The sequence below is a fragment of the Mustelus asterias genome, chromosome 12 (assembly GCF_964213995.1).
Source record: "Mustelus asterias chromosome 12, sMusAst1.hap1.1, whole genome shotgun sequence".
Classification (NCBI taxonomy): domain Eukaryota; kingdom Metazoa; phylum Chordata; class Chondrichthyes; order Carcharhiniformes; family Triakidae; genus Mustelus; species Mustelus asterias.
Window position 1 is genome coordinate 97,511,439 of NC_135812.1, and position 21,618 is coordinate 97,533,056.

The 21,618-nt window shown below is 42.2% G+C and overlaps 1 protein-coding gene across 1 annotated transcript in view; it reads left to right on the top strand.

The window, feature by feature from the left end:
* The window catches only part of LOC144501720 (dynein axonemal heavy chain 17-like), an 832,067-nt gene that overhangs the window by 333,853 nt on the left and 476,596 nt on the right, over nt 1-21,618 (top strand). The window contains exons 32-34 of the mRNA XM_078225682.1: nt 1,998-2,123; nt 6,269-6,376; nt 17,890-18,021. Of these exons, the coding sequence (XP_078081808.1) occupies nt 1,998-2,123; nt 6,269-6,376; nt 17,890-18,021 (366 nt within the window). The remainder of the gene's footprint in view (nt 1-1,997; nt 2,124-6,268; nt 6,377-17,889; nt 18,022-21,618) is intronic.

Here is a 21,618-nt window from a genome sequence, read left to right on the forward strand (position 1 = left end):
TCCCAGACTCCAGGGTGTACTCAGGACACAGAATCGTTAGAGAATTAACAATGGTTAGACATTAGATTCTCAACCCCTGAGGCAAAGCTCTGCCCAATGGTTTCAGTCCTATTCATTAGAGACTTCAAAATACAATCTAGATTGAAACTTCAATGTAAGAACTCAGAGTAAAAAGGAATTTCTACACAGTTATCTGTCTGCTGAAGTATTAAACTATGTTCCTGTCTGTCATATCAGGTAGAATGTAAAAGATCCAATGATTCTATTCAAAAAAAGAAAGGGACTTTTCCCAGTGTCCTGACAAATATTAATCCCTCAAACAACATTAAATTTGAAGTTTACTTGGTGATTATCTCATTGCTATCTGCAGAACCTCGCAACTCTCGCAGAACCCTATTATAGAAAGGATATTATTAAACTAGAAAGAATGCAGAAAGATTTACTGGGACTTGATGGTTTGGTTTATAAGGAGAGGCTGGATAGACGGGGACTTTTTTCCCTAGAGCATAGGAGGCTTAAGGGTGATCTTATAGAGGTCTATAAAATAATGAGGGGCATAGATAAAGTCGATAGTCAACATCTTTTCCCAAAGGTAGGGGAAACTAAAACTAGAGGGCATAGGTTTAAGGTGAGAGGAGAGAGATACAAAAGGATCAAGGGAGGCAATTTTTTCATGCAAGGGGTGGTGAGTGTCTGGAATGAGCTGCCAGAGGTTGTAGTAGAAGCACGTGCAATTTTATCTTTTAAAAAGCATTTAGACAGTTACATGGGTAAGATGGATACAGAGGGATATGGGCCAAACGCGGGCAATTTGGACTAGCTTAATGGTAAAAACTGGGCGGCATGGACAAGTTGGGCCGAAGGGCCTGTTTCCATGCTGTAAACCTCTACGACTTGAAATGCAAATTGTGAACATCAGAACATAAGAACCAGGAGCAGGAGTAGGCCATCTAGCATCTCGAGAATCAATATGATTATGGCTGATTTTTTCATGGAGTCAGCTCCACTTATCCACTCGCTCACCATAATCCTTAATTCCTTTGCTGTTCAAAAATGTATCTATCCTTGCCTTAAAAACATTCAATGAGGTATCTCCAACTGCTTCACTGGGCAGGGAATTCTGCAGATTCACAACCCTTTGGGTGAGGAAGTTCCTCCTCAACTCAGACCTAAATCTACTCCCCCTTATTTTGAGGTCTTGCCCCCTAGTTCTAGTTTCACCTGCCAGTGGAAACAACCTCCCTGCTTCTACCTTATCTATTTCCTTCATAATCTTAAATGTTTCTATAAGATCTCCCCTCATTATTCTGAATTCCAATGAGTATAGTCCTAATCTACTCAGTCTCTCCTCATAAGCCAACCCTCTCAACTTCGGAATCAACCTAGTGAATCTCCTCTGCACCCTGTCCAGTGCCAGTATATCCTTTCTCAAAGAAGGAGACCAAAATTGTACACAGTAAAATTGGCTGCTGAATTTCCCTATATTTCTACAGTGACTACTCTTTGCTTGATTGATTGTGAAATGCTTGGTTATATGAACATACAGACATGGAGCAGGAATAGGGCATTCAGCCTCTTGAGCCTGCTACGATATTTAATAAGATCATGATTTATCTGAGAGTAGTCTTAAATCTGCACTCCGCCAACTCCAGATAACTACTGCACCACCACCACCCCTTCATTTGCTTACCAAGAATCTTTCCCCACACCTCGAAGATATTCAAAGAGTCTGTTGTCACCCCTTTTCGGGAAGAAAGTTCCAAGACTCACAACCCTCTGGACCCCATATTTTTAAACAGTGACCCTAGTTCTAGATTTCCCACAAGGGGAAACATCCCCTCCACAACCACCCTGTCAAGGCCCCTCAGGATCTTATATCTTTCAATCAAATTATGAAAAGGCATTTTAAAAAAGAAAATCTGTTTTTCTATTTTCTTCAGTTTTTTTTCCTAATTTACCTGTTTTCAACTTGTTATTGCTGTCTGCATTGATCCTAGGTTGAAATTTGGTTAAATCGGCTGTTAGAGCGAATGTGTGCCACATTGCGTCATGAAATCGCTGAGGCTGTAGTAGCCTATGAAGAAAAGCCTCGAGAGCAATGGATATTTGAATATCCTGCACAGGTACTGTTCAGAGAAAATATGTTGTATATTCCATGGGCTGAATTTTATGGCCCGGTCACAGAGGGGTTGGGGGTGAAAATGCAGCAAGCTGTTCATAAGTCCATGGACTTTGGCAGAAGCGGAAAATCCCACTGATGGAAAATTAGTTAATTTTTTCTCGGAATGTAGTAGCAATTGTTAAGATTCCTAGGAAAGGAATTATATTTGTCATATGGAAATAGTACTCAGAGTAAGCTGTAGTTCTGAACAAACAACATCTGAACAAATCACAATCTTCCAGGTCTCGTATAGATTGACAGACCTATGACAACATGTAAATTTCAAACGTGGAAGGCAAATATTCATCAGTAATTGATGTAATAAACACGCTCAATATCATATTCATAGCACTCACCCCATTTATTTGCAAACGTATTGGCGGAGCTTTTCTGGCTCCATTGTGGTGGAACCTGCTGGTTGGGTATGAGATGGGCCAGCTAAGTATCTATTGAATTTCGGGACCAGACGATCCCAGCGACAGGCAGGGCTGGAAAATCCCATTCATTATCTACATATCAGAAATATGCAAGGGGTAGAAGATTAGACGTAATTCCCTTGAAGACGCAGTCAGGGATTCAGTATCTTCAGTGGACGCTGGTTTGTGATGGGATAGCTGTGTGGAGGGGTGAAAACTCAGCAAGTATCCCTTCCCATTTGATGTTTATTTTACTCATTCATGGAACATGGGCGTCGCTGGCTGGCCAGCATTTATTGCCCATCCCTAGTTGCCCTTTGGCAGTTGAGAGTCAACCATATTGCTGTGGCTCTGGAGTCACATGTGAGTCAGACCAAGTAAGGAGGCAGATTTCCTTCCCTAAAGGACATTAGTGAACGAGATGGGTTTTTCCGACAATCGACAATGGTTTCATGGTCATCAGTAGATTCTAAATTTCAGATATTTTTTATTGAATTCAAATTCTACCATCTGCCATGGTGTGATTCAAACTCGAGTCCCCAGAACATTAGCTGAGTTTCTGGATTAAAAGTCCAGCAATAATACCATGAGGCCATCGCCTCCCCTGTGTGACATGAGGGCACACCAAATTTGAAATTATGTGTAAGAAAGAACTCCTCGCTTTTGAAGAATACATGATTGAAGGGATTTCCTTCATGTTTGGCTGCATCATTAATTGTGTTGCTAAACCCACTCCAGCTTAAGTAGTTCGCAGTATTCAGCAGCGAGCACAGAGATTTAGCCACTGCAGAGGTGCCTGACTCATTGATTACTGCACATGTTAGAAGAGATTTATAGTATGGGTGTGTTTCAAATGGGTATTGTTTAGATGCAATCATCTATTGAGGCAATATAGTGGCACAAACAAATCAAATTGAAAATGAAACAAATTTGTGTACCTCAGACCAACCGCAGGGTAGGGCATGGCATAACTTAATAACCCTATTACCAATCTGTTCAATCTCATCTTGCGTAATTGTTTGTTCAGTTGTGGCACTGTGTCTCAATTTAGCATTATCAATACACTTGGACATGAAAACTGGCACAACCTTAGGTCTAATACACTCTCGGAGAAATTTTATAGATAGCTTACCTATTCTAGGCTTACCTGTGAGTTGAACTGTATTGTTGATATACCGAATTTGGACTTTGTTATACCTCTGTCTCAGGTATACAAATAGTCGTTTGGTAATATAGAACTTGAGTTTTGCTGAAAAACACGACATGCTGTCAAAGCCCTCATCAGGACAATTCACAAGAATACCAAACTATAAAGGGAATAACCATTTATATTGCACTAGAAGAAGATGTTGACTGCCCACATTGCGCAAACATCTTTGTTGGGTTCCACGAGAAATGCATCTTCGAATGAACTGACACCTAACCTCCTACCCCTTGTATTTTTCCGATATGCTGCTGAGACCTTTGCTATACTTGAAACTGCAGCGACATGTAAGAATTTCCTTGCACAACTTAATTGGTTCATCCTGCACTCAAACTCACCTTTAAAATGGATCAGTCAAATTAGCTCCCTGTCCTTGTTATGCTATTTGAGAAATCTGTCCATAGGTTCTCTGCTTACCATCTACTACAAGCCTACCTTTGCCGGTCATTATACATGTTGAGATTCCTACAATTCCATATTCTTTAAGGTTGGTCTTATCCGTTGCTGTTTACAGAGCTCCTAATCCATTTGCTCACTGTGCAAACTTGATGCTGAAATAAAGGACATTAAAGTCATCCTGTGAGATAATGGCCACCCCAATCAGATTGCTGTTTACTGTATATGGCACAATTTCACGAATGGACCTAAGGCTGCCACTTTCAGTCCTGAAAAATGCCCAGTCTACCTCAGATAGTGTGTCTCAAAAATCTTCACAACAGGTGAAGATAGCCATTTCACGCTGCTCCTACACAGTAGCAACACAAGTGATATTTGACACTAACAGGATGCTGCTGTGAAGCCAAAAAGATGTCCTACCTGTCACACAAATGATAATGTGTATATGAATTTCAGTGCCAGTTTGAATCTTGATAAGTAGACTATAAGGGATGGCACGATGGCACAGTGATTAGCACTGCTGCCTCACAGGGCTAGGGACCCAGGTTCGATTTGAACCTTGGATGACCGTCTGTGTGGAGTTTGCACGTTCTCCCCATGTCTGCATGGGTTTCCTCTGGGTTCTTTAGTTTACTCCTACACTCTAAAGATGTGCAGGTTAGGTGGATTTGCCATGGTAAATGTGCAGGGTTACGAGGATAGGACTTGGAGAGTCAGTGCAGACTTGATGAACTGAATGGCCTCCATCTGCACTGTTGGGATTCTATGATTCTATCATTGATAAGTCCAAACGCCTGACAGATTGTATCAAACAACATGTTTCTTTGGCTGTTCGCAACAGACGAAGTACTGTCTGTACCCATCCAGGCTATGCTTGCAAAACTGAAAACCTTGTGTCAAACATTAGATCTGATTCTGTGATTGGACAACATTTGGCAAACGATTTTGAATGTGCTAAGAATTACACTGACAAAAAATTTAAGATTATCAGTCAGGCTCGCAGTGTCACACATTTACGCAGCCTAGAAGCAACATGTATTCATACACAAAGCCCTGTCCTTGGCAGACTAAAGAAGCATATACACACATTGAGCCTTTTCCACCTAAAAAAAATGTGATCGCCTTTCCTTGGTTCATTTCCCAGGGCAATGCCCTGATCAATCAGAGTAAACTGACTGATTTGAATTTCAACAAAACTTGACAGTTAACTATCAGTCGTTAGTTAACTGGTGCATTCTCCACAGCAACAATCAGAATCCATTTGTCAATCAATCAGCACGCTCTCCTCATGCAGCATAAATTGTTGTTCCCTTTACAATTTGGTATTCTTGCTAATTGTACTGATGAATATAAGACGAATAGCTAGGATACAACTAAACTAGCATGAAAAATCTTTTCTAAGGCATTTTATATGCCAGTGAATGTTGAAGGGAACAGGAGTGGTAAAAGAACAATGTGGGTCAATTAATAAAGCCAATGAGACTTTGATGGATAATAAGGGGATGACGGTCTTATTTAGTACACACTTTGGTATTCATTTTAACATTGGAGGAAGAGAACATAATATCAGCAGAACAAGGGTGTCGAAAGATAAGCCAAAGGAAGCAGCTTGATAGATTTTAGATAAGTAAGAAAAAGCAATGCAAAAAATAATGCGACATAAGATAAAATTCTAGGACCCTTTGATTTCCACCTCAACATATTAGCAAACCAGGTCAGGAAATCAATCCCAGAAGATTTTACGTTACAGTTTCACCAATGGGAGGCAGCCTTTATTTTTGTTGAGATTGCATTGGGGTCCTATTTGCATCATAGGACCTCAATTTACATGTCATTTATGAGGCTCCTACCTGCCTACAGTGAAAGGCTTATCTCCCTAGAAAGCAGATGCTGTTAAAATAGTAACAATTGCAAACTGTAGTTGCTAGCAAGTGCACCTTATTAATTTGTACCCCTTGCACACCCCATTCTGACCTAGCAGTGTTATTTAAAATCTCCCTCATTATATCCTGTAACTTATTTTTATATAATTACTTAAGTAGATGCTTATACGTATCCTTAATGTTCATTTTGTTGCAAAATTTATTTTAGATTGCTCTGACTGGTACGCAGATTGTTTGGAATGGAGAAGTTAGTGGTACATTTGCAAAACTGGAAGAAGGTTATGAGAATGCCATGAAGGATTACCTGAAAAAGCAGGTCTGCTAAATTTGAAGACTACTTTTCTTTTTTGAGTATTACCAATGAGCTGTTGACATTGTTAGCAGGTCTTCAGCTGGAGGATTGAGTGCAAAGTTAGTATTGTTAGTGGGACTAACAAATGCTGAAGCACTGTTGTGGATAAGTCATCATTTCCCTTCATTTAACGAAACAGTATCAGCTGTATCTTCAGGGAAAATTGCTGCAAAATGGCTCAAAAAGTTTTTCTTCCTTGGTTCTTCTGCTTCAGGGCACTGACAGAAGTCACTGATAGTCAAACCCATTGCCTATCTGGAACTGCTGAAAAACAAGGCAATTATATTTTCTGCCTCATAGCAGATCTCATTCAAGCCCAGTAATTCCAAATTTCTCTTCATTTCCTCTCACTGTTACTGAAAATGTAGGAATAGATAGCTGAGTGGCATGATTTTCAAGATATTTAAGATTTGTTTAGAAGTACAGAACTTGAGTATTACTGAACAGATACATGGTATTTAAGTTTTCCATTTTGCACTTATCAGGTAAGCTGACAAGAAGTTTCAAATTATAATGGGTGAACAACAATTGATACTGCATGAGAAGAGAGTGCTGATTGACTCGCAAGTGGATCCTGATTGGTGGAGAGATTACACTGGAGAATGCAGCATGGAGCAGTTACTGTCTGGCTTTGGGTCAAATTCAAACTCTGGTCACAGCATTGACCTGGGGAATGAACCAGGAAATGACTGTTCCCTCAGTCCTAGTTTACATGAAGAAGGTGCAAAGTAGGCTCATGTTGCCTATGTCGACAAAGAATATGGCCCTGTGTGTGAATATATAAAGCTTCTGGTATGCATAAATGAACCACATTATGAGTCTGACTGAAAATTTTAAGTTGGTTTTTAGTGTAATTCTTAGCATATCTGGATTCTTTAGCTGTTGATGTCCAATTTGTAGATTCACATTTAATGTTAGACACTATGGGAGTGATCTTACCATTACGCTTCGTCAGTTGATGGGCGGGATGAGCCGGTAAGATAGCGACAGAGCCGAAAAATCAGAGCCGCCTCCAATTTCTCATCTCGCAATCTTACCAGCACCGGATATCTGGCACAATCAGCCTTAAGCCCGAAAAGGGCACAAGGCTGAATATATTAATTAAATATATTTAAATGCTCACTGAAGTACAATTAGCAAATTGTCTGGGCTCACTTGCCTCTGTGGCATCGCCGGGGAAGGTTCTCTCCGGCAAGGGCCACATATGGTACCCCATCAATGGGGACCAGATGTGATGGCCTCGCCAGTAGAACAGGGGGCCATTGAGGCCTCCCGGTAAGGTTGGAAGCGAGGGGACCTGCCACCCTGGCACTGCCCACTGGGCAACCTGGCACTGCCAGCCTGGCACACTTGGAGTGCCTGCCAATACTGGGCATCACTGATCAATTTATTGCTGCACAGGCGTTGCTTGATTGCATTGTTGATGACCCCTTCCATCACTTTCTGATGATCGATAGTAGACTGATGGGGTAGTATTTGGCTAGGTTGGATTTGTCCTACTTTTTGTGTACAGGACATACCTGGGAAATTGTCCACATTGTCAGGTAGATGCCAGTGTTGTATATGTACTGGAAGAGCTTGTCTAGAGGAGCGGTAAGTTCTGGAGCACAAGTCTTGAGTACTATTGTCAGAATGTTGTCAGGGCCCATTGCCTTTGCAGTATCTCGTACCTCCAATTGTATCTTGATATCATGTGGAGTGAATCAAATTGGCTGGAGACTGGCATCTGTGATGCTGGGTGCCACTGGAGGAGGCCGAGATGGATCATCTTATCTTTTGCACTGATATGCTGGGTTCCTCCATCACTGAAGATGGGCATATTTGTGGAGCCTCCTCCTCCAATGAGTTGTTTAATTGTCCATCACCATTCACAACTGGATGTGGCAGGAATGCAGAGCTTGGATCTGATCTGTTGATTGTGGGATCATTTAGCTCTGTCAATCACTTTCTGTTTATGCTATTTGATATGCACATGGTCCTGTTTGGTAGCTTCACCAGGTTGACACCTCATTTTTAGGTATGCCAGGTGCTGCTCCTGGCATGCTCTCCTACACTCTTCATTGAATCAAAGTTGGTTCCCTGGCTTGATGTAATGGTTGAATGGGGGATTTGCTGGGCCATGAGGTTGTAGATTGTGCTGCAGTGCAGTTCTGCTGCTGTTGATGGTGCACAGTGCCATATAGGTGCCCATGAGTTGCTATATCTGTTCAAAGTCTGTCCCATTAAGCACGGTGATGGCCATGATGGAGGCTATTCTCAATGCGAAAACAGGACTTCATCTCCACCAGGATTGTGCGGTAGCCACTCTTACCGATACTGTCGTGGACAGATGCTTCTGCAGTCGGTAAGGATGAGGTCAAGTATGCTTTTTCCTCTTGTTGGTTCCCTCACCAACTGCTGCAGACCCAGTCTAGCAGTTATATCCTTTAGGACATGGCCAACTCAATCCATAGGGTTGCTGCCAAGCCGCTTTTGGTGCTGGACACTGAAATCCCCCACCCAGAGTGCATTTTGCACCCTTACCACCCTCAGTGCTTCCTCCGGTTGTTGTTCAACATTTCGAAGGAGGTAACCGTTAAGAGGTTTCATTGCCTATGTTTAACCTGAAGTTATGGGACTTCATGGGGTCCGAAGTCAATGTTGAGGACCCCCAGGGCAACTCCCTCCCAACGGCATACCATTGTGCCACCACCTCTGCTGGCTCTGTCCTGCCAGTGGGGCATCTTATATCCTGGGATGGTAATGGTGGGTCTGGGGCGTTATCTGTAATGTATGATTCCGTGACAATGATTATGTCAGGCTGTTGCTTGACTTGCCTGTGAGACAGCTGTTCCAACTTTGGCACTAGCCTCCAGATGTTAATAAGGAGCACTTTGCAGAGTCAACAGGGCTGTTTGTTTTCTTGCCATTATCTTTCCCGGTGCCTGGGTCAATCCCAGGTGATCCGCCCAGTTTTATTCCTTTTAATTGACTTTGTAGTGATTGACACAACTGAGTAGCTTGCTAGGTCATTTCAGAGGGCAGTTGAGAGTCAACCACATTGCTGTGGCTCTGGAGTCACATGTAGGCCAGAGCTGGTAAGGATGGCAGATTTATTCCCTAAAGGATATTAGTGAATCAGATGGGTTTTTCCGACAATTGACGTTTCAAGATTCTTTTATTGAATTCAAATTCCACCATCTGCTGTGGCACCAGAACATTTGCTGAGTTTCTGGATTAATAGTCTCGCGATAATACCATTTGGCCATCACCTCCCGCTAAAATGCATCGACTATCTCTGCAGCCACTTCTTTTAAAACCCTAGGATACAAGTCATTCTATCCGGGGACTTGTCAACCTTTAGTTCTAATAGTTTTCCCAGTATCTTTTCCTGAATGATTGTGGTTTTTAAAAATTCCTCTCTTTTGCCTGATATTCAGGTATATTTCCCTTTCCCATTATTAATACCTCATTCTTATCGAGAAACCAATGCTAACTTTTAGTTACTCTTTTCCTCTTTGAATAATTATAGAAACTCTTTCAATTTTTATATTTCCAGCTATTTTCTCTCATATTCTCATTTCTCCCTCATAATATCTGTAGTCATTTTTGTTAGTTTATAAGATCTGTCTAATTCTTTTATCTACTACTAATCTTTGTAGCATTGTGTGTTTTTGCTATCAAGTTGATATTTTAGAATTCCTTAGTCATCCTTCTCATTGTCTTTCTTTTTTAAATGGAATTTATCTTTGCTGAGTTATGAAACACCTCCTTAAATGTATGCTACTGATTTTCTTCTGTCCTGCCTTTTACCCTATTTCTAAGTTCACTTTAACAAACTCAGTCCTCATACTTTTGTAATTGTCTTTATTTAAGTTTAAGACACTAGTCTTAGATGCACACTTTTCACCTCAAACTGAATGTGAAATTCTATCATGTTGTGATCATTGTTGCCAAGAATCTCTTATATTATGAAGTAATTAATTAATCCTTTCTCATTGCACATTACCAGGTAGAAAATAGTCTGCTCCCTGGTTAACACTAGAACACTAGAACGTACAGATATAGGAAATTATCCCAAATAAGTTCTATGAACTCATCTTCCAGACTACCTTTACCAATCTGATTAATCCAATCTAGGTAAAGATTAAAATCACCCATGATTGTTGCAGTACCTTTCTTAAAAGCCCTCATTATTTCTTTCTGTTTACTTTGTCCTATAGTGTAGCTCCTGTTAGAAGGCTAATAAAGTGCTCCCACAATTAATAGCTTCCCTTTGCTACTTATCTCAATCCAATCGCATCCTACATCTTGATCTTCTGAACTAAGATCGTCACTCACCACTATACTTAAGCTATCCATAATTAATAGAGTTCTCCTCGACCTTTTCCTAGCTTCCCATCCTTCTGAAATGCCAAATACCTTTGATCACCATGCAACCACTTGTTGAATTGACTACCAGATCATATATGTTTATTTCTAACTGTGCTATAAATGTACCTATTTTGTTTCAAATGATGTGTGCATTCAAATACAGAACCTTTAATTCTGTCTTTAACCAGTCTTGCAAATTCTGACAGGTAATTACAGGCTGGTGAGCCTTCCATCAGTGGTAGGGAAATTATTGGAGAGGATTTTTCGAGACAGGATTTATTCCCACTTGGAAATAAGTGGACATATTAGTGAGAGGCAACATGGTTTTGTGAAGGGGAGGTCGTGTCTCACGAACTTGATCGAGTTTTTCGAGGAAGTGACGAAGATTGTTGATGAGGGTAGGGCAATGGATGTTGTCTAAATGGACTTCAGTAAGGCCTTTGACAAGGTCCCTCATGGCAGACTGGTGCAGAAGGTGAAGTCGCATGGGATCAGAGGTGAGCTGGCAAGGTGGATACAAAACTGGCTCGATCAAAGAAGACAGAGGGTAGCAGTGGAAGGGTGCGTTTCTGAATGGAGGGCTGTGACAAGTGGTGTTCTTCAGGGATCAGTGCTGGGACCTTTGCTGTTTGTAATATATATAAATGATTTGGAGGAAAATGTAACTGGTTTGATTAGTAAGTTTGCAGACGACACAAAGGTTGGTGGATTTGCAGATAGCGATGAGGACCATCAGAGGATACAGCAGGATATAGATCAGTTGGAGACTTGGGCGGAGAGATGGCAGATGGAATTTAATCTGGACAAATGTGAGGTAATGCATTTTGGAAGGTCTAATACAGATAGGAAATATACAGTAAATGGCAGAACCCTTAAGAGTGTTGATAGGCAAAGGGATCTGGACGTACAGGTACACAGGTCACTGAAAGTGGCAATGCAGGTGGAGAAGGTAGTCAAGAAGGCATATGGCATGCTTGCCTTCATTGGCCGGGGCATTGAGTTTAAAAATTGTCAAGTCATGTTGCAGCTTTATAGAATATTAGTTAAGCCACACTTGGAATATAGTGTTCAATTCTGGTCGCCACACTACCAGAAGGATGTGGAGGCTTTAGAGAGGGTACAGAAAAGATTTACCAGGATGTTGCCGGGTATGGAGGGCATTAGCTATGAGGAGAGGTTGGAGAAACTTGGTTTGTTCTCACTGGAACGACGGAGGTTGGGGGGCAACCTGATAGAAGTCTACAAGATTATGAGAGGCATGGACAGAGTGGATAGTCAGAAGCTTTTTCCCAGGGTGGAAGAGTCAATTACTAGGGGGCACAGGTTTAAGGTGCGAGGGGCAAGGTTTAAAGGAGATGTACGAGGCAGATTTTTTACACAGAGAGTAGTGGGTGCCTGGAACTCGTTGCCGGGGCAGGTAGTGGAAGCAGATACGGTAGTGACTTTTAAGGGGCGTCTTGACAAATACCTGAATAGGATGTGAATAGAGGGATATGGTCCCCGGAAGGGTAGGGGGTTTTAGTTCAAAGACGCTACACACCCTGGACATACTCTCTTCCACCTTCTTCCATTGGGACAAAGTTACAAAAGCCTGAGGTCACATCCCAACCAACTCAAGAACAGCTTTTTCCCTCTGAAATCTGACTTTTGAATGGATCGACCGTATATTAAGTTAATTTTTAGAAACATAGAAGAACTACAGCATGAAACAGGCCCTTCGGGCCCACAAGTTGTGCCGAACATATCCCTACCTTTTAGGCCTACCTATAACCCTCCATCCTATTAAGTCCCATGTACTCATCCAGGAGTCTCTTAAAAGACCCTATTGAGTTTGCCTCCACCACCACTGACGGCAGCCGATTCCACTCACCCACCACCCTCTGTGTGAAAAACTTCCCCCTAACATTTCCCCTGTACCTACCCCCCAGCACCTTAAACCTGTGTCCTCTCGTAGCAGCCATTTCCACCCTGGGAAAAAGCCTCTGAGAGTCCACCCGATCTATGCCTCTCAACACCTTATATACCTCTATTAGGTCTCCTCTCATCCTACATCTCTCCAAGGAGAAAAGACCGAGCTCCCTCAGCCTATCCTCATAAGGCATGCCACTCAATCCAGGCAACATCCTTGTAAATCTCCTCTGCACCCTTTCAATCTTTTCCACATCCTTCCTGTAATGAGGCGATCAGAACTGAGCACAGTACTCCAAGTGGGGTCTGACGAGGGTCTTATATAGCTGCATCATTATCCCCGGACTCCTAAACTCAATCCCTCGATTGATAAAGGCCAGCACACCATACGCCTTCTTAACCACCTCCTCCACATGCGGGGCCGATTTTAGAGTCCTATGGACCCGGACCCCAAGGTCCTTCTGATCCTCTACAGTACTAAGAGTCTTTCCCTTTATATTGTACTCCTTCATCCCATTTAACCTGCCAAAATGGACCACTATGCATTTATCTGGGTTGAGGTCCATCTGCCACTTCTCCGCCCAGTCTTGCATCCTATCTATGTCCCTCTGTAACTTCTGACATCCCTCCAGACTATCCACAACCCCACCAACCTTCGTGTCGTCGGCAAACTTACCAACCCATCCCTCCACTTCTTCATCCAGGTCATTTATGAAAATGATAAACAGCAAGGGTCCCAGAACAGATCCCTGGGGCACACCACTGGTGACCGACCTCCATTTAGAAAAAGACCCATCTATACCCACTCTCTGCCTCCTCTGGGCAAGCCAGTTCTGGATCCACAGGGCAGCAGCCCCTTGGATCCCATGCCCTCTCACTTTTTCTCGAAGCCTTGCATGGGGGACCTTATCGAACGCCTTGCTAAAATCCATATAAACCACATCTACCGCTTTCCCTTCGTCAATGTGTTTAGTCACATTTTCGAAGAACTCCACCAGGCTCGTAAGGCACGATCTGCCTTTGACAAAGCCATGCTGAGTATTCTTGAGCATACTAAACCTCTCTAAATGCTCATAAATCTTGTCCCTCAGGATATTCTCCATCAGCTTACCAACCACTGAGGTTAGACTCACTGGTCGGTAATTTCCTGGGGTATCCCTATTCCCCTTCTTGAAAATAGGAACCACATCCACAATCTTCCAATCCTCCGGCTCTCCCGTCTCCATCGACGACGCAAAGATCATCGCCAGAGGCTCTGCGATGATCTTTTCTCTACACCCTAGCTATGACTTCTCTATGCTTTGTCTGTATAGCATGCAAGAGACAATACTTTTCACTGTATACATGTAACAATAAATAAAATCAAAAAAATAGAGCAAATTAAAAGACCCTAGCCTAAGGGATAAAAGCAAATTACTGCAGATTCTGGAATCTGAAACCAAAAGAGAAAATGGTGGAAAATCTCAACAGGTCTGGCAGCATCTGTAAGGAGAGAAAAGAGCTGACGTTTTGAGTCCAGATGACCCTTTGTCAAAGCTGACAAAGGGTCGTCTGGACTCGAAACGCCAGCTCTTTTCTTTTCTCTTTTGGTCCTAGCCAAAGGGAGGTGACTGCCTTCTGGAACAAAGTGTTCGGGGAATTTTCCCCCTCCATGTTGCATCTCAGTGTCTGAAGCTCAGCCTCCAATGTATTAACTCTAAGCTGAAGTTCCTTGAACCACAGATAATTAATGCAGATGTGATTGCCATATAATGCCCACTTGTTCCCACAACTGCAAAACATCAAATGCCCTGCCTTTTTTGTTGCATTATAATTAATTAATTTCTTAATTCAATTTTACTTAATGCTTCTAACCCTGTATGTGGTTATGTTTTTATTATTTCAATTAATGTTATACTTATTACCATTCTTACTATGATTAAAATTCATTAGTTTAGATAAGAGAAAATAACTCACCAACCAGTCACTTATCTTCTTTCTTATTCTGTCAGATTTTATTTTTATATAGAATGCTCTGAACCCACAGACTCACACCCCTAGCTCTTCAAACTCTTGCTACTGTCTCTAGGTTACCCTCTATTTCAGGTATCTATCTTCTCCAGCTATTAGATAATGTTAAAGTTAGTAAATGGAGCACCTTTTTCTCTGCGCTAAATTCCCACATGAACCAATTTCCCAACTTTGCACTCAGTTTATATCTCATTCAGGCTTAGGCCGGAATTCTTCAGCTGTTCATGCCCTCCCCACCGCTACCAGTGAGGCCGGAGAATTTGGCAGTCAGCCAAATCTCGATTCACTGCAGTAGGATCGGACAATCCCGCTGGCGAGAACGACTGGAGAATTCCACCTATAGTTTCTTCTCCATGTGACTTTTCACCCCTGCTGGCAAAGACTGCTGCTGTCCATGCTGAAGTTTTGAAGGACCATTAAGTCCCAAAAGCTGCACCAGAGTATCCTCCAAGAACATAAAAAAGTTTTCCCCAATGAGTAGCAGCAGCTTTTCACCAACCACTTTTTAAAAAAAATAATGTGATGTGAATATAGCAGGCAAGACCAGCATTTGTCACCCATGCCAACTTACACTTGAAAAGATAATGGTGAACTGCCTTCTTGAACTGCTTTATTTATCTGGTGTTGCTATACTCGTGCTGATAGAAGGGAATCCCAGCTTTCTTTTCTGATGATAGTGAAAGAACAGTGAATAGTTCCAAGTCAGGATGGTAGTTGGTTTGGAGGAGTACTTGTAGATGCTGGCATTCTCCTGCATCTGCTGCCCTTTTCCTTTTCATTGGAGTTCTTGGGGGTGGAATATGCTATAAAAGAGCCTTGGCAGGAAGCTGCAGTGCATCTTGTCGATAATACTCACTGCAGCCAAGGTGCCATAGTGGTGGAGAGAGTGAATAGCTTAAGGTGATGGATGGAGCATTGATCAAGTGGGCTGCTTTGTCTTGGATGGTATTGAGCTTCCTTAGTGTTGTTGAAATTGTACTCATCCATGTAAGTGGAGGGTATTTCACCATAAGATACTCTTGACATCTACCTTATGGATGATGAATAAGCTCTGAGAAGTCAGGAGATAAGTTACTCACTGCAGAATACTCAGCCTCTAACCTGCTCTTTTGGCAGTATTTTATATGATTGGTCCAGTTCAGTTTCAGGAAACCCTGCCCCTAGGATTTGATTGGTGGTCAAGAGATAGTGGTTAGAGTGTCTCCTCTTGGCTGAAGACATTGCTTGGCACATGTGTGGTGTATATGTTTCTTGTCTCTGAACCCTGTGAATGAAAGCAAACACTTTTTGCCTGTTGGCAAATGTTATCCAGGTCCTGCTGACTGGACACAGGCTGCTTCAGTATTTATGTAATTGTGAATGCTACTGAACACTGCAATTATCTAGTCTTCTGAAGGAGGTGTTAGGGACCAGATCAGAAATCAAAGGTATATTGTGAACTTAGCCTAGACCCCAGCTTTTACTTTTGATTTTGGCATTAGGATGAGCATAAGGTATTCCGCTCCAGGTATGATTCAATTGACCCACTAGAAAACTTCTATCAAAACAAATTGTACTTAAGAACATAGTTAGAATATAACAAAAATAATTAGCATAACTTTTACCAATTAAAATACTTAAACAAGACAAAGTATTATTCCTAACAGCTAGCTATCTCTAATGTTCCAATTTAACAGTATCCCCCATAGACATAAATCACTTCTTTAGAACCGGTTACCATACAAAGCAGATATGCTGACGTGGATACTAGATTTCCAGCCTTTGGACACCTCTGAACAGAGATCCAGACAGCAGTTTCCTGAGAAGTAAAGGATATATCCTTAAATAGCAGAGCTTCAGATAAGTAAACCTGTCAGCTCCCAGTCTCCAGATTTCAGAGACAGAAAGGGATACCTCTTTCTGCAGCTTCCAAAACAGCAACTTCTCAAAGAAAGAGATTTGTCTTCTGGCAGATTCCAGTCTCCAACTTCAGAGAAGAGAAAAGAGAGGCACTGCTCTCTAACAACTTAAAGCAGCATCTGACTTGATTCTTCAGTGTAAGCCTAGCTCCACCCAATCATATGACCTTACCTGCCATTCAACCTAATCAAGTCCTCCTCTGCAAAACCCCAGGGGAACCACTAAAAGGAACAGAACAGCATTAGTCCAGATTAAAACAAGCATTCTAGCAATTATACTGCTGCAGTATAAGATGCCAGTTGTAGACAAAACGGCACCGATAATAAAACTGCTAAAACAGATCCTGCACAAGAATCATAACTAAAATACATTTCCTAAAGGCACAGTATCATCACAGAGGGAAGTCTTTCTTGAAGCAACTGAAGAGCTTAGGACACTGCCAGGAGGGTGTTAAGAATCAAGCTACCCCACAGTCAGAACTGACTGATGTCACCATTCCGCACAACGACAGCATATGGGTTGAGGATCCTTACAGTTGAATCATTGTGCCACGTAGCCTTGGAGGCAACTACCTCCTACAATCCTGGTTCCTGTGTCCCTTCTTGATTTTCTTTTTCCTCCATGCAGTAAGACTGACCTCTATCAAATACAATTTCTTATTTCAGATGTCCCACAGCACATTATAGCTAATAAAATATGTTGTAAAGTAGGAAATAAGTTTTCACTCAGAAAAGTTCCCACAATCAGAAATTAGATAATGACTAGATAATCTGTTTTTAAGTGATGATGATTTAAAAATATACATTTATCTTTAAAATAATGCCACGTGATCTTTTTGCATCAATCAGAAATGGTGACTTGTTTCAATGGCTCACCTGAAAGCTGACATTCTAGACAGTGCAGCACAACCTCAGTACAGGACCAGAGCATCAGCTTGGATTGTGTGCTCAAATCCTTTGAGTGGCAATTGAGCCGACTTATAACTCAGAGACAGAAATGCTACCCACTGAATCACAGCTAACAAAACTGACCATCTAGCTAAAATGTTCTTAAATGCAAGTTTAGAGCTTGCTTTTTGTTCACACTCTCATCGCTGAGAAAAACGATTTTCTCAAAATAGATGTTCGCCATTTTTGATCCAAATTTTCTTCCATCTATTTTATGAAGGGAGTAAGGCTTGGAAAACAGCAATAATTAATGACAAGTCCATTATACTTTCTGCCAGTCCTGTTCCCCTATTTATTCACCACTATGCTTGTATGTTATATTAATGATATCCTGACTTTAATTTTTAATTTTTGTGATAGATCACTCAACTGAATTCACTGATCACATTATTGATTGGCAACTTAACAGTAGGAGAGAGACAAAAGATCATGACTATTTGTACAATAGAAGTGCATGCTCGAGATGTTGTGAACAAAATGATAATAACTAAGGTAGGAGGCATTGTATTTTTTTCTTTGGAGTGTTCAAGTTTTTTTTTTGACAGAAAAGCAGTAAATATAGGAGTGCTCTAGGCTCTTCAATAGTCTGGAGGACCGCAACCATTTCTATAACTGCCAACGTAAGTCCTGCATGGTATATTACCTCTCAGGTAACCCTAGGTAAAGGATGAGCTACCAACAACATATTTGTTCCTTCATGAAAGAGGAGAAATGCAAAGTGATGTCGGGAGTATTTCTAGAGCCTAAGGCAGCTGAAGGCATGACCACTGATGGTGGAGTGATTAGTAATTAAAATAAGAGAAACCTCCAAAGACCAGAATTAGATGAGTTCCCTATATCTCAGTGGATTGTGGGACTTGAAGAAATAACAGAGATAGGTAAGGGTGAGGACATGGATGGTTTTGAAAATGCGGATGATTTTTTAAAAAACCACAATGTTGCATTAACAGGAGCTAATTTAGGTCTACAAGGGAATCAAGGCCTTTGAGGAGACTAAACAGAGATTCAATAATGTGGAGTGACTAGAAAATTTGGAGTTGTTCTCCTTAGAGCAATGAAACTTAGAGGAGATTTGATAGACTCATTCGACGCCATAAATTGATAGAATAAATAAGGATAAACCATTTCCAGTGTCAGAAAGATCAGTAACTGAAGAAGACAGCTTTGAGATTAACTAGCAGTGACAAGAGGAAATATTTTTGTTATGATTTGCAATGCATTGGGAGGAATTTTACCATTTTGAGTCTAAGTGCCGGATCTGGGCGTCAAATAGATCCGCGCCTGGAATCCTCTTTGCAGCGCGCCCATACGCGTTTTGCCAGCTCCCGCCCAATCCGCGCTGTGGGCGGGGCTTAGCGCTGGCGGACCGATCGGAGCTCTGAACTGCACATGCGCAGTTCGAAAAAAAAATCTGACAGCACGCCCGGGCGCGAAAAAAAGCAGAAAGCGGAGAGAGCGGCTCTCTGACATTCATCCTCTGGTCGGGGAGGGAGGGGGGTGGGAGGAGGAGAGGGGGGTGTGACGTATCATCCTCTGGTCGGGGGGGTTCCGCTGCCTGTCTGCGGCCGATCCCTCCTGGCACCATCACTGGTACACTACCAGCCACAGCCATCTCTCCCGCTCTCTCGCAGCTGCAGGGAAGAGTAATCTGTAACTGGTAGTACCAGTGATGGTGCCAGGAGGGATCAACCGCAGACAGGCAGCGGAACCCCCCCCCGACCAGAGGATGATACGTCACACCCCTTCTCCTCCCCCGCCCAGGGGATGCTCGGTCACACCCCCTCTCCTCCTCCTACCCCCCTCCCGCCCCGACCAGAGGATGACCTGGGTCAGAGAGCCATTGCAGTCTCTGATCCCGCTCTTTGGAGGCTGCAGCGGCGACTTCAGACTTTTATTTTGCAGGTCGGTAACAGCGCGGACGTGGATCGGGCCAGAAGACGGTAAAGTGGGATTTGGCGGTCGAGTTGGGCGCGTGGTTCATTAAGTCGATTTAAATGCATGCAAATGCATTTAAATCGTCGGGCCGCCCGATTCGGGCGCAGGCCGGACCCGCGCTCGAATCGGGTGTCGGTAAAGCCGCGATCTGCTCGGAATCGGGTACAGATCGCGTTAAAGGCCCGATGCCCAACTTTACCGCGATTTCGCCCCCGTCTGAAAAGGCGGTTGAAGCAGATTTACCAGTACCTTTCAAAAGGAAAATAAATAAATACTTGAAAGGAAAATAATTATAGGGCTCTGGAGAAAGAACAGGGGAGTGGAACTAACAGACACAGTAAATTGATAGTGCTTCAGTGCTGTGATGCCACACCACTCTTTTCCTGGTTAAGTATGGGTTTATAACTGCTGGAAGAATAGCTTGAAAAAATTATAAAAATAGAAGCTGCAATTCATAAGAACTGACGAAATAGAGGCAGAAATTGATAATTCAGCCATTTAAGCTTGCCCAGCCATTCATTAAAATCATAGCAGATATTCCACCTCACCTATTCCTCCTTATACTATCCCCATATCAATTGATTTCATAGTATCCAAAAACCTATATCTTTGGCTTGAATATACTAAACATCTGAGCACCCACAGCTCTTTGGGGCAGAGAATTCTGAAGGTTCACAATACGGCAAGTGAAGAAATTAGTCCAAATGCCTGACCCCTCATTCAGAAACTGTGACTCTCAGTTCTAAACTCTTCAGCCATGGGAAACATCCTATCCTGTCAATCTATTAAGAATTTTATGGATTTCGATTTGATCACCTCCTAATTGTCGAAACCCTAAAGCACATAGGCATTGTCCATCCGAAGTCCTCATAGGAGAGTCCCATCATTGAAAAAATTGACCTAGGGGCCAGAATTTGGCAATTTCTTTTCTTTCAAAGCATTTTCTAACAGTGGCCAGCTTTTTCCGCTATATTTTTAAACATTTTGTGGAAGAAAATGGAAGGGGCAAGTCCACCAGCAACCAGTCTGGCGCCCCGATGTAAATAAATATGGGAGCACTGCATCTCCCCGCTTCCCCATGGAACTCCTCATCCTCCCACCCCTGACAACATGGAAAAATTCTCCCAACGTAACTCCCGTCCCCCCCACACCCAGCCGTATTCACATGTACACTTCAGGTGGGGTCTGTTCACCAGGTGCATGTGTGGGTGTTATAATCCAGGTCAGAAACTCCAAAGTGTGCATGAAGTCAGCTTAGATCATAAGTTTTGCACTTTGAATTTTGGCATGGGTAAGCATAAGATGTGATATGATTTAGTAATAACCTTTACCAATTACAAACAAGAAAAATAAACAACCATGATATTGTATGAACCTTAACAGCTCAATATACTGTTCCAAGCAAACAAACCTTCTTACAAACATACACCCGTCCCAGGTTTAGCTCAGAATGCTCATGTGATGCTGGATCTTGCAGCTTTCCAACTCCCTCTGTAGTTTACTCCTTTGAATGGAGAATTGAAACTCTGACTTCCTCATCTTGAAGCTCCCAGTACACCTCGAGGTAGAGAGAGAGCCACTGCTGGCCTCTAGCTTTTATAAATAATAATAAATTATAAATAATAAATAAATAAACCTGTTGGACTTTAACCTGGTGTTGTTAAACTTCTTACTGTGTTTACCCCTGTCCAACGCCGACATCTCCACATCATCTCTAGCTTTTAGCCAGCAAACCACTGATAGCAAAATTTTCATTCCAGAGAGGCAAGAAAGACGGCTTCCAACTAGCCAGCAGAATTTCTAATACCAGGGAGAGAGACAAAAACACTTTTTACAGTCTGGAGCTAACAGCTTCTGAACTAAAATTGAAAGTAATTCTAGATTTCCCTCTGAAAAAAAACTGTCCGAAGCACCTGACCTGCCAAACAGTCGTAAATCAACACTTCAAACAGGTCGTAAACACCAGAAGAGTACATTAGGCCCAAATTAAAAACAAACAAAAAGTTTATTAAATGACTCTAACAACAATAAAAGGACATGGGCGCAGAAAAAATTCCATTTGCCTTCTTAATTACCTGTTGCACCTGCAAACCAACATTTTGTGATTCATGCACAAGGACATCCAGGTCCCTCTGCACATGCTGCAATTTTTTA